Source organism: Jaculus jaculus, chromosome 8 (genome assembly GCF_020740685.1).
Source record: "Jaculus jaculus isolate mJacJac1 chromosome 8, mJacJac1.mat.Y.cur, whole genome shotgun sequence".
Taxonomy (NCBI): Eukaryota; Metazoa; Chordata; class Mammalia; order Rodentia; family Dipodidae; genus Jaculus; species Jaculus jaculus.
In genome coordinates, this window is record NC_059109.1 from 70,637,647 (window position 1) to 70,651,282 (window position 13,636).

Below are 13,636 nucleotides of genomic sequence, written 5' to 3' on the forward strand. Positions count from 1 at the left end.
GTTAAAGTCACCCACCACCACTGTGTTTGGTGTTATCTGTGACCTTAGTTCTAGTAGTGTTTGTTTGACGAATTTGGGAGCCCCCATGTTAGGTGCATATATGTTTAGGATTGTAATGTCCTCCTGTTGGAGTGTGCCCTTAATCAATATAAAGTGACCTTCCTTATCTTTCTTGACTAACGTCGGACTAAAGTCTACCCTGTCTGATATTAGGATAGCAACCCCTGCTTGTTTTCTAGGCCCATTTGCTTGAAACACCGTCTTCCAACCTTTCACCCTAAGATAATGTCTATCCTTTGTAGAAAGGTGAGTTTCTTGGAGACAACAAATTGTAGGATCCTGCTTTTTAACCCAGTCTGCAAATCTATGTCTTTTCGTTGGGGCATTGAGACCGTTGATATTAAGAGATATTATTGAAAGGTGTGTATTTATGTTTGCCATTTTTGTGTGTGTGTGTGTGTTACTGGTTCTACCTGTGCTCTCTTCTGTTAACTGGTATTTGAGTATAGCTTGTTTTTTCTAGGTTCCTTATATGTGTGCTTTTCCTTTTGTTCAGCATGGAGGATTCTATCAAGTATTTTCTGTAGAGCTGGTTTTGTCTTCAAATACTCCTTTAACCTGCTTTTGTCATGGAATGTCTTTATTTCTCCATCTATTTGAATGGATAACTTTGCAGGATAAAGTAACCTTGGTTGACAGTTGTTATCTTTCAGAACTTGGAATATATCACTCCAAGCCCTTCTGGCTTTAAAAGTTTGTGTTGAATAATCTGCTGTAATCCTGATGGGCTTGCTTTTGTAGGTAACTTGATTTTTCTCTCTAACTGCTTTCAATATTTTTTCTTTGGTTTGTGTGTTTGGAAGTTTGATTATAATATGGCGAGGAGAGGTTCTTTCTGGGTTTTGTCTGGCTGGGGTTCTAAAGGCTTCCTGTATCTGTATTGGCACCTCTTTCCCAATTTGGGGGAAATTTTCCTCTATGATTTTGTTGAAGATGCCTACTATGCCTCTGGAGTGGAGTTCTTCTCCTTCTACTATGCCCTGAATTCTTATATTGGATCTTTTCATAGTGTCCCAAATATCTTGAAATTCCCACTCATACTTTTCTATAAGTTTGTCTTTCTCTTTGTTGGACTGCATTAGGTCTGCCACCGGGTCTTCTAGCTTAGATATTCTGTCCTCTCCCTCATCCATCCTACTGGTGAGATTTTCTACAGAGTTTTTTATTTCATTAACTGTGTTCTTCATTGCTAGTAATTCTGACTGGTTTTTCTTTATTATTTCTATTTCCCTATTTATGTCTTGTATTGCCTTCTTTATTTCATTAAATTGGTGTCCTGCCTCTTCTTTGATTCCTTTGATGTCCTCTTTGATTTCTTCTTTGATTGTTTTCATGTGTTCTTTGACCTCTTTGAACATATTTATAATTATTCTTTTGAACTCTTTCTCAGGCATTTCCTCTAACTCTTTCTCTCTGGAGGACATTTCTGATGCATTAATACTTTTAGGTGGATTTATATCGTCTTGCTTTTTAGTGTTTCTTGTGTTATAATGTATATATTTTTGCATCTTGGATTAAGTTAATGCTTGGATTTTCTAGCTAGCTGGGTATTCTTAGCTGTATCAATTGATTTGATGTAATATATTTTCAGGGTAGGACCTTAAGGTATTAGGTGTGGCTCTTAAGACTCTCAGAGTATCTACAAAGATGTTCTTAGGGGTTGAGTTTCCCTGCTATAGGAGTATTCAAGCAGGCTGAGTGGAATAAAATACAGGTAGATTCTAAAATTTAACTAAACACTGTACACATTCAATCAAAAACAGCCCCGAGTATGTATGCAAGAGTAGTTATTATAATGACAAGATCCTCTATCAACAAAGAGGTTTAGATTTCTGGTCTGTTGAGGGATCCAAGTCAGCTTGTGACCAAGTCAGACCCTTCCCTGGTGCAATCCCAGTTACCTTGGGTGATTTTGGTCTCAGTCAAGTTGCTGCCTGTGTCGTCGGGCTGCTGTTCTGATTTCTGGAGCTGGGCACTTGCTTTTCCTACGGGGCAAACCGAGCCACTGCTGCTGCCTCTGCTGCTGCCATAGCTGCCACCACTGGAGCCACCACCGCTGCTGAAGCTGCTGCTGCCGTGTCCACCGCCGCTGCTCCCCCCGAAGCCACTGCTGCGGGATCTGCCGCCGCTGCCGCTCCTGGGTCCGCTGCTGCTGGGGCCGCTGGTACCGGTGCTCCTGGAGCCGCTGAAGTTGCTGCCGAACTCTGCTCCTGCATGGGTCCCGCTGTCAGCCCAAGTTGGCCGCTGCTCTGTTCGCTGGAGCTGGGTTCAGGCGGTGGGGGAGGGGAGGGAGCCGCGGCTGCTCTGGATCTCTCGCTGCTCCACGTGTTCTTCTACCTCGCAGTCTTCTCCTCCGCTGCTCGCTGCCGCTCTCCCCTCACGTTTCCCGAGTTGCGGAGAGTGTGGTGTTGCGGAGAGCGCGGTGTGAGGGGAAGCGCCCGCACCTGGCTTTTCCTGCGGCTTGAGCCGAGAGTCTGGCGGCTTTCTGCTGTGCCGCGGCCGAGCTGCCGGAGCCGCTTTTCCCACCTGTGCGGGCTCTGGATGCTCTATAACTCTTCTTTTTCTCCGCTGCCGCCTCAATTTCCTATACACGTCACTTTTTAGTAAAAGTGTGTATTTTGCTGAGTTTTTTTGGTCTTTTTCCCCCCTAGGCTGCTTTGGCGTGGTACCTACGCCGCCATCTTAACCGGATGTCCCCTTGTTTGTCTTGAGGTAGGGTTTCACTCTAGCCCAGGCTAACCTGGAACTCAAACTCAGTACTCCCAGGCTGGCCTCAAACGCACAGTGATCCCCTCCCTCTGCCTCCCAAGTGCTGGGATTAAAGGTGTGAGCCATCATACCCAGTAGAAAATTCTTTTTATAAAAAAAAATTTTTATAAAATTTTTAGGTAGATAGATAGAGAGAGAGAGAGAGAGAGAGAGAGAGAGAAAGAGAATGGGCGCGCCAGGGCCTCCAGCCACTGCAAACGAACTCCAGATGTGTGCGGCCCCTTGTGCATCTGGCTAACGTGGGTCCTGGGGAATCGAGCCTCGAACCGGGGTCCTTAGGCTTCACAGGCAAGTGTTTAACCGCTAAGCCATCTCTCCAGCCCCCTGTAGAAAATTCTTAATCCTATGTATTCTCATATTTTTACAATGTACATATATCGCCTATTCAAAAATAAACACATTCTTGGATGTGAGGGCGATCTGGCTGTGACATCTGTCACCCCATTGATCGCCAAGGTTGATTCGGCTGATCTGGCTGGCTAGGCGGGTGTCCCCTTCCTCCCTCACCGCTCCATGTACGTCCCTCCCGAAGCTGCGCGCTCGGTCGAAGAGGACGACCTTCCCCGAATAGAGGAGGACCGGTCTTCAGTCAAAGGTATACGAGTAGCTGCGTTCCCCTGCTAGAACCTCCAAACAAGCTCTCAAAAATAAACACATTCTTAAATTATTTTTTTCAAGGCAGGGTCTCACTCTATCCCAGGCTGATTCACTATCTCAGGGTGGCCTCAAACTCACTGACAGCCTCCGACCTCAGCCTCTAAAATTCTGGGATTAAAGGTGTGCATCATCATGCTTACCACATTCTTAAATTTTAAAAAACAAGGGGCTTAGCAATTAAGGCATTTGCCTACAAAGCCAAAGGATCCCAGTTTGATTCTCCAGGACCCATGTAAGCCAAATGCACATGGAGGCACATACATTTGGAGTTTGTTTGCAGTGGCTGGAGGCCCTGGCATGCCCATTCTCTCTCTCTCTCTCTCTCTCTCTCTCTCTCTCAAATAAATTAATTAAATATATTTTTTAATTAAAAAAAATTTTAACACAGCAAAAAACGATTCGCTTCTAAAGAGACTATCTCTGAAAAGGAATACTTAGTCGCTTGTGGCAATAACTTCTCCCAACGAATGGGAATGGGTGGAAAAGATCGGAAGGAGAACTTCATTTGGTGTTTTTTTCATATTTTTAAAATTTGTATCATGCAAATGTATTGCTCTTGAATAACTTTTTAAATAGTGTGCAATTTTCCTGGAAGTTTCTTTTCCTTTCTTTAGTTTGTTTTTTGTGGTGTCTTTGTTTTTGCTTCTCAAGGTAGGGTCTCACTTTAGCTCAGGCTGACCTGGAATTTACTAGGTAGTATCAAACCGGCATTGAACTCAGGCTAGCAATCCTCCTACCTCTGCCTCCTGAGTGCTGGGTTTAAAGGCATGTGCCACCAAAATCATCCCTCCTTCCTTAGTTTTAATAGCTTGCTTGCATATCAAACTGGTCCTCTCGACATAGAAAGAAACAAAATATTCAAGACAGGTATCATTTCTGCAAAAGCTTATCTAACAAAATGTAAAACTGTATAGTGGAAGAAAGTATTTTTTATTTTACACCATTATCCATAAAATGTATTTCATTAGCTATGAAATAGGGATGGATACTTTAAAATAAATCAAGGCTAGAGAGCTAGCTCAGCAGTTAAAGGTGCTTGCTTGAAAGGCCTGACAGTCCAGGTTCAATTCCCCAGTGCACACCCCAAAGCTAGATGCACAAAGTGATACATGTATCTGGAGTTCATTTGCAGTGGGAAGTGGAGGCAGTAGTTTATAATCATCCTAGGCTATCAGACCTTGTCTCAACAAATGAAAAAATAAAACAGAAGAAGAAGCATTACTTGCTTGCTTATTGTTTAATTACATAAAGCAAAAGTGCATATGCCTTTCAACAGTAATTAAATATAAAAATTCCTCACATGATTTCAGTATAACTTTATTACCTAAACAATATTTGGCAATTAAGATGATTCTGTAATTCTGCCCAAAGCAATGTCAGTCATAATATCTTAAGAGTCAGAAAAGGCTGTAAAATAAATTAATTCAGTCTCTCATCTTACAGTTTTAGAAAACAGAGCCTAGAAAGGTTACCTCAATCTCAATATGTGGGGGAGAAACCAATAAGAACCCAGATACTTTGCTTCTCCAGCTAGTATGATTTTAAGTCTTTACTCTAATAGACCATAGTTACTGAAATTATTGTTCAAGTTCCTTTCTTTGTCCTACATGCTAAATAATTTGAGCACTGACAGCCTGGCATGGTGGTGTGTGCCTTTAATCCCAGCACTTGGGAGGCAGAGAAAGGAGGATCACCTTGAATTTGAGGCCACCCTGAGACTAAATAGTAAATTCCAGGTTAGCCTAAGCTAGAGTAAGACCTTACCTCAAAAAAATATAATAATAATAATTAGCATTGTAGGTAAGCTTAATTTACTCATGCAATAGAAATACTATTTAATAAAGTGAATGAGGAACTTAATATATATAATAATTTTATTTTTATTATTTACTTATATTCATTTATTTGAGAGAGAGAGAGGGAGGGAGAGAAAGAGAGAAAGAATGAGCACATCAAGGCCTTCAGCTGCTGCAAACAAATTCCAGATGCACCACCTTGTGCATCTGCCTTACGTGGGTCCTGAGGAATCAAACCTGGGTTCTTTGACTTTGCAGGCAAGTGTTATAACCACTAAGCAATCTCCACAGCCCCCAAAATTTTATTATTAAAGTAATCTTTTTTTTTAAAATTTTTATTTATTTATTTGAGAGCGACAGACACAGAGAGAAAGACAGATAGAGGGAGAGAGAGAGAGAGAGAATGGGCGCGCCAGTGCTTCCAGCCTCTGCAAAGGAACTCCAGACGCATGCGCCCCCTTGTGCATCTGGCTAACGTGGGACCTGGGGAACCGAGCCTCGAACTGGGGTCCTTAGGCTTCACAGGCAAGCACTTAACCGCTAAGCCATCTCTCCAGCCCCAAGATTTTATTATTATTTAACAATTATTTTAATTAATATTATCTCATGACAATAACATGTTGGTAAGTTTTCTGTAATAGAAGTACCTTCTTTATTTCTTTATTTATTTGTAAGGAGAGAATGAGAAAGGACACACACCAGGACCTCTTGCCACTGTAAACAAACTCCAGATGCATGTGCCACATTATGCATCTAGCTTTATGTGGACTCTGGCGAATTGAACCCAGGCCATCAAGCTTTGCAAGCAAGCTCCTTTAACCATTGAGCCATCTCCCCAGCCCAGAAGTACATTCTTCTTTTTTTTTAAGCCAAGCCCAGCAGACTGGCCTTTTTTTAACGGGAGAGTAAAAGCAAAAGAGAGAATTGGTGTGCGGGCCTCCAGCCACTGTAATCAAACTCCAGAGACACGCATGACCTTGTGCACATGTATGACCTTGCATATACGTCACCTTGTGCGTCTGGCTTACGTGGGATCTGGGAAGTTGAACGTGGGTCCTTAGGCTTCACAGGCAAGTGCTTTAACTGCTAAGCCAAGTGCATTCATTTTTTTAAATGTCTGTATTCCTTTTTTTCCTTTTTTAAAAATTATTATTAACAACATATTTCATATGGATGCATCATGTGTTGGTACCTTCATTTCCCTTGCCCCTGCCCCCATTCTGTTGGGGATACTCCTCAGTGGGGTTGCAGGTATTACCCATGGGGTTGTAGTTTTATGCATTGTGGGAGCAGCAGTTATTTTTAGGGGGACGGAATGCTTCTGAGCATGATGTCTTAACCTGTGGCTCTTACAATCTTTCTGCCTCCTCTTCTACAAAATTCTCTGAGCCTTGGTGGGTGAGTGTTAAGTCTATTTCAGTGATGAGCTCTTAGGAGCCTCTGGATCTCTGCTTTGGTAAGTGTTGAGTATCCTCAGTGTCTGTCTCCTATAACCTGGTGCTGATTATCAGGTTCATCATGGAAGCAGCACTTATGCTTGTCTCCCCAGTTCCTCTGTGGTTTCAGCTGTGGCTTGGCTGAAGTGCAAGGGGTGGTTTAATCACCTCCAGTCTTGCTACCTTTCCACAGGTACAGCCTCTGGAGCAGGCGATCCAGGAATTAGGAGTACATTCTTAAATAATCTAAAGTCAACAATTAATAAAGGCAAAGAAGCAATTTTATTCTAAAATAAATATCAAGTAAGTCAACTTTATAAAATAACTTTATCAATATCAATTATTTATTGCTGTGTGTTTCCTGACACGGGACCCCTCCCAACAAACACATAAATACATACAAATAATACACCCAAATAAAAAGCTGCATATAAACCATCCTTTTCCAAGACCATAATTTTTACATAAATATATACTGGCAAATACAGAAAAAATAGCAATGTCACATCCATATCCATACATGCATAAATACCAGAATGAAAAGTTACATGTAGTTATATAAAACTGGTGCTTACATACATAAGCATAAACACACAAAATGGCCTGAAACAGTTACCTGTGAAACAGACAATAATATTGTGACCTTTTCACCAGTGATGAAAATCCAACAGTAAACATGGAAATTAAGATTAATTAAAGCTCATACTTTAAATAAAAGAACCCAGGCACTAAAACCACCCACCATTCTATGGCCAATCAACTTCTTATCAGTCAACAATGTGAAAACAACATTAATGACTCACTAGCACAGGGAGTTGGTGACTCCTACCTAGGAGAAGTATTATTTGACAAATGTAATCAATGGCAGCAGAAAATCATTCTGTAAACATTAGGTGAGCTAAATTCTTTTTACTTTGAAGGCCCTGCTGGAAACTTGCTGCTGTTCTAATTCATGACTCTGAGAGGCAAAACTAAAAAAACTTTTACTGGGTTCTGGTGCAGTGGGAGAACCTACAAAAAATGGTCTGAACTGAAAATCTTCATCTCCACCGGATCGGTTTTGAGCGGGTGTATCAGCCAAAGGAAACTTAGAGTTGTTTCCTAGAGAAAAACAATAGCAAAGAGCATAAGCATTTATTTCCCAATACATCTTTAGGAACAAAAAGACAGCAGCCATTCTATTCTATAAATATGTCAACAGAACCCAACTCCTATGAAACAGATATCAAAATAAAATTTAAGAAAACTCAGTTCCTACAAGATGAATAATACAAACCCAATACTATATAAAGAGACTATGTCACTTATGCCCTTAGCCCTTCAGCACAGAATATTCTGTAACTTCTGTGATACATTCCCAAGTATAGCCATCTCTCCATCACCAGAGGTAAGTAAAAGTGAAATGCAACTTTGGTGGAACTAGAACCCCCCCCCCCCCCCGCAATGGCCTCAAACTTGAGATCCTTCTGACTGCCTTTTGGCTGCTGGGATTCCAGGCATGCACCACCATACCTGTCTGGCTGAAGAATATTTTTAAGGGCAGGGTGTGGTGGCATTAGGGTGACAGAGGTAAGAGGATTGTCATGAGTTCAAAGCCACCATGGGACAATATAGTAAATTTAGATCAAGACTCTATCTCGAACCCCCCCCCAAAAGAAATAAAAAGAAAGAATATTATTATATTATTTAAAACATTGTAGTACACACTCTAAAATTGCGTGAGAACCATAAAATATCAGCATACACCCTGATCCAGTATCTCCTTAACAAAAATAAAACAACAAATCTGATTAAATGAACATTTGACAATTCTCTTGGGACCTCCCTTGACTTTTACAGACTTCAGAAAGAGGTAAATACAGGAAAATGCTGACTGTATCTGTTTCAAGCTAACAGAGGTATGAAGGCAAAGGGAACAAAAGGAAGTTGTATTAAGGAAAAAAAGATAAATGTGGACAGTGACAAAAAAAAATCAACAATTGGGGCTGGAGAGATGGCTTAGTGGTTAAGGCATGTGCCTGCAAAGCCAAAGGATCCTGGTTCAATTCTCCAGGACCCAGGGAAGCCAGATACACAGGATGGCACATGTATCTGGAGTTCATCTGCAGTGGCTAGAGGCCCTGGTGTGCCCATTCTCTCTCTCTTCTCTCTCTCTTTCTCTCAAATAAATAAGTAAATAAAATATATTTTTTAAAAATCAACAATAATTGTTTAGAATTTTTTGACTAAACTACAGTGTGCAAGTAACTTAGAAACTTTGTTTTAATTCTTACATCTGATAACCCTCATTAAATGACCTCATTCCTATTCTACATCATTTCCTAGTATTGAACCTTTCTTCTGCCTATAATAAATATCAAAAACTGAATATTGGGACTGGAAAGATTGCTCAGCAGTTAAGGTGCTTACCTGCAAAACCTAATGACCCAGGTTTGATTCCACAGTACTCACTTAAAGCCAGATGCACAGAGTGACACATGTATCTGGAGTGAGTTTGCAGCAGCTGGAGACCTTGACAGGCCTATTCTCTCTATCTCCCTATCGCTCTGCTTGCAAATAAATATATAAAATATTTTTAACTGCATAATGAGGGGCTGAAGAGATTGCTCAGCAGTTAAGGCACTTGCCTATAAAGCCTAAGGATCCAGGTTCAATTCCCCAGTGCCCACATAAAGCCAGATGCACAAGGTGTTACATGTGTCTGGAATTCATTTGCAGCAACTGGAAGCCCTGGTACACCCACTGTCTTTGTCTCTTTCTGCTTTCAAATAAATACATATGTTTTAATTGAACACTTATGGGCATGGTGGCATAAGCCTTTAATCACAGCACTAGGAAGGCTGAGATAGGAGAATCTCTCTAAACCCTCGGAGTCTCCTAGGACTGCTTGGAGATATGCAAAAACTAAGTCAGTAAGACCCACATTTGGATCCTCAGAACCCATGTAAAAGTTGAACACTGTAAAAAAACACCTGTAATCTTAATACACCTACAGCGGCAGAGAAAGAAGAATCAGCCAGGGCTGTGGACCAACAGGCTCACACAATGAAGCAGGAAATAGTGAAAGACACTGCCTCAAGTACTGTGAACGATGAGGACTGAAAACTGAAAATTGTTGTCTGACCTACACAAGCATGTTGTGCTACACACACGCTCCTATACTCACACATGAACATGTGTGTACACACACACATGCATCATACACATACAAAAAATAAGAATATTTAGGGCTGGAGGGATGGCTTAGCAGTTAAGGCTTTTGCCTGCAAAGTCAAAGGACCCAGGTTCGATTCCCCAGGACCCACATTGGCCAGATGCACAAGGGGGCGCACACGTCTGGAGTTGGTTTGCTGTAGCTGGAAGCCCTGGCACACCCATTCTCTCTCTCTCCCTCTTTCTCTGTCAAATAAATAAATAAATTTTAACAAGAGTATTTGGGGCTAGAGAGATGGCTTAGCAGTTAAGCACTTGCCTGTGAAGCCTAAGGATCCCGGTTCAAGGCTCAATTCCCCAGGCCCCTCGTTAACCAGATACACAAGGGGATGCCCACATCTGGATTTCGTTTGCAGTGGCTGGAGGCCCTGGCACACCCATTCTCTCTCTCTCTCTCTCTCTCTCTCTGTCTTTGCCTCTTTCTCTCTGTTGCTCTCAAATAAATAAATAAAGTAAACAAAAAAATTTAAAAAAAGAATATTTGATGTTGCGTGTCCTTTCTTACCTAATGGAAATCCAAAGACACCAGACTGTGCAATCATAGATGGTTCAAATGTATTTTCTTGGTTAGCAATAGTGAGATTTCGTAGTCTAAGGCTATCATAGAGGCCTTGGAGCTTTTGATACTGGCGATTGCGCTCCATAAGTTTCTCAGAGATGTCACTAAACTTTTTCTTGTATTCTTCTAGCACTTTCTTCATAGAAGTAATCTCCCCTTTCATAGAGGTCAATTCTACATCCTTGCTTTGTATTTGCTGAGTGTATATCTTCTCCATCTGTTTCAGACGGCTCTCAGCCTTAGTGAAATTATATTCTTGGTAGAGACGTTCCTGATGTACCTGTCCCAACAAAAGGGTTTTAAGGGGCTGGAGAGATAGCTCAGAAGTTAAGACATTTGCCTGCAAAGCCTAATGACTGGAGTGCAATTCCTCAGAACCCACATGAAGCCAGATGCACCAAATGGCACATCAATCTGGAGGTTGTTTGCAGTGGCTAGAGGCCCTAGCGCATCCATTCTCTTCCCTCTTCGATCTCTCTCTACTTGCAAATAAATAAATAAAATTTTTAAAAAAGGAGGTAGCCAGGCATGGTAGCACATGTCTTTAATCCTAGCACTGGTGAGGTAGAGGTAGGTTCAAGGTCATGCTTAAACTACATAGTGAATTCCTGGTCAGCCTGGGCTAGAGTGAGATCCTACTTCAAAACACACACACACAAAAAAATATACTATATATATATATATATATATATATATATATATATATATATACATATATATATATATATATAGTATTTATATATATAAATATATATTTATATATATATAAATACAAGTACTCAGCTTCAGTCATGAAAGCTATTTTTATTATTTTATTTGTCTTATTTATGAAAGGGGGGGCACACTAGGGCCTCTAGCCACTGTAAACAAATTCCACACACATGTGCCACTATATGCATCTGGTTTATTTGGGTTCTGGGGAGTATAACCTAGGCCCTTAGGCTTTGCGGGCAGTGCCTTAGCTGTAAGTCATATCTCTAGCCCCCAAAAAGCTTTTTTTTTTTTTTTTTTTTTTTTTTTTGGCTTTTCGAGGTAGAGTCTCACTCTAGCTCAAGCTAACCTGAAATTCACTATGTAGTCTCAGGGTGGCCTTCAACTCACGGCAATCCTCCTACCTCTGCCTCCCAAGTGCTGGGATTGCAGCTTGCAGCCACCACACCGAGCCCCCCACCTCAGCAGCTTTTTGAACAAATATATATTTGGCTGAGTATGATGGTACACACCTTTAATCCCAGCACTTGGGAGGATGAGGCAGGAGGATTGCTGTGACTTAGAGGCCAAGCTACATAGTGAGTTCCAGGTCAGCCTGGACTAGAGAAGACCCTACCTCACAAAAACAAAAAACAAAGTGGGGTGAGGGCTAGAGAGATGGCTTAGCAATTAAGGTGCTTGCCTGCAAAGCCAAAGGACCCAGGTTCAATTCTGCAGGACCCATGCCAGATGCACAAGGTGGCACATGTTTCTGGAATTTGTTTGCAGTGGCTAGAGGCTCTTGTTGTACCCATTTTGTCTCTCTCTCTCTCCAATAAATAAATGAAAATTTTCAATGAATTAATTAATTAACTTTAAAAAAAAAGAATTATAAGGGATCAAGTGCTGAAGTGATTTTTGAGTGTTTGGCTCTATATAGCCCATACACATCATTCCTTCCAGGGTTCAGAGAACACTGAGAGCATGGAACCACACAATTGGTGGTTATCTGCACAAAACCTGTACATGATGGGTTCAGAAAACACTGTTATGGATAGGGGAGGAGCCTGGTAGGCCACTCATCTCCCTAATGAGTTAATGAAAAGTTACAGCTGCCAGGGAAGGAAAAATCTTTCTCTTTCACATCATAGCCACTGGAAGTGATGAGAAAAAAAGAAGTACAGTGAGACTGAGGAGGTTAAGGGAGGGAGATCTGGGGTACATATATAATCAAAATGTTATATGTATGAAAATCTCAAAAGACAACTTTGTATGGGCCTATCATTTGTTAGTACCATTTCCCTCCTCCTGATGAGGGAGGACCCTCCTGGGTGGAATTGCTGGTATTCACAAAGGGTTGTGGATTATGAGTAGTGAAAATAGCAGTCAATCTTTGTTGGGGTTGGGAGCAGACAAGTAATTTTTAAAAACAATTAGGGCCAAGCTGGTCCTGAGCAAGCAGTCGTGTAGGCCAGTGGCAGCCTTGCAAGAGCCCTCAAGCCTTCAGTCTTTCTTTTAGTCAAGATAAGCGATAAGGGCTAGAGAGATGGCATAGTGGTTAAGGCACTTGCCTATGAAGCCTAAGGGCCCAGGTTCAATTCCCCAGTGCCCACATGGGGGCACAAGTGTCAGGAGTTTGCAGTGGTGACAGGCACTGGTGTACCCATTCTATCTGTCTGTCTGTCTGTCTCTCTCTCTCTCTCCTTTTCTCTCTCTGTATCCCAAATAAATAAATAAAAAGAAAATATTTGAAAAAAAGATAAGCGACAAGCCCCAATGAATGTAGACACAAACTTTATGCCCTTCAAAACATTAATTCAAAATGAATAACAAATCTAATGTAAAATGAAAATCTGTAAAGCTCCCAAGAGATAAAAATAAGGGAATATCTAGATGAACTTGAATTTGGTAGTGGCTTTATAGACAACACCAAAGCTTCCATTCATAAAAAAATAATTTGGGTTAGACAGATTATTTAGCAATTAAAGCACTTGTCTGCGAAGCCTAAGGATCCAAGTTTGATTCCCTAATACCCACATAAGCCAGATGTACAAGGTGGAGCATGCATCTGGAGTTCACCTGCAATGGCTGGAGGCCCTGGCTCAGCCATTCTTTCTCCTCTCTCACTCACTGCCTCTTCTCTCTCTCTCTCCCTCCCTCTCTCAAATAAATATTTTTAAATTATTTATTTAAAAAATTATGCTTAAAAAAATTAAAAAATAAAAAAAATTATGCTTAAGCTGGGCATAGTGGCACACGCCTTTAATCCCAGCAATCAGGAGGCAGAGGTAGGATTGCAGTGAGATCGAGGCCACCCTGAGACTCCATAGTGAATTCCACGTCAGCCTGGCTAGAGTGAGACCCTACCTCGAAAAAACAAAAAACAAAAAAAAATTATGCTGGACATGGTGGTACACACCTTTAATGCCAGTACTCAAGAGGATGAGGTGGGAGAA

The 13,636-nt window shown here is 41.3% G+C and overlaps 1 protein-coding gene across 1 annotated transcript in view; it reads right to left on the reverse strand.

The window, feature by feature from the left end:
- Positions 1–7,073: 7,073 nt before the first annotated feature.
- The window catches only part of Ccnb1ip1 (cyclin B1 interacting protein 1), a 33,408-nt gene continuing 26,845 nt past the window's right edge, over positions 7,074–13,636 (reverse strand). The window contains exons 3-4 of the mRNA XM_004670158.3: positions 10,437–10,770; positions 7,074–7,819 (exon numbers count right to left, since the gene is read on the reverse strand). Of these exons, the coding sequence (XP_004670215.1) occupies positions 7,617–7,819; positions 10,437–10,770 (537 nt within the window). The 3' untranslated portion in view covers positions 7,074–7,616. The remainder of the gene's footprint in view (positions 7,820–10,436; positions 10,771–13,636) is intronic.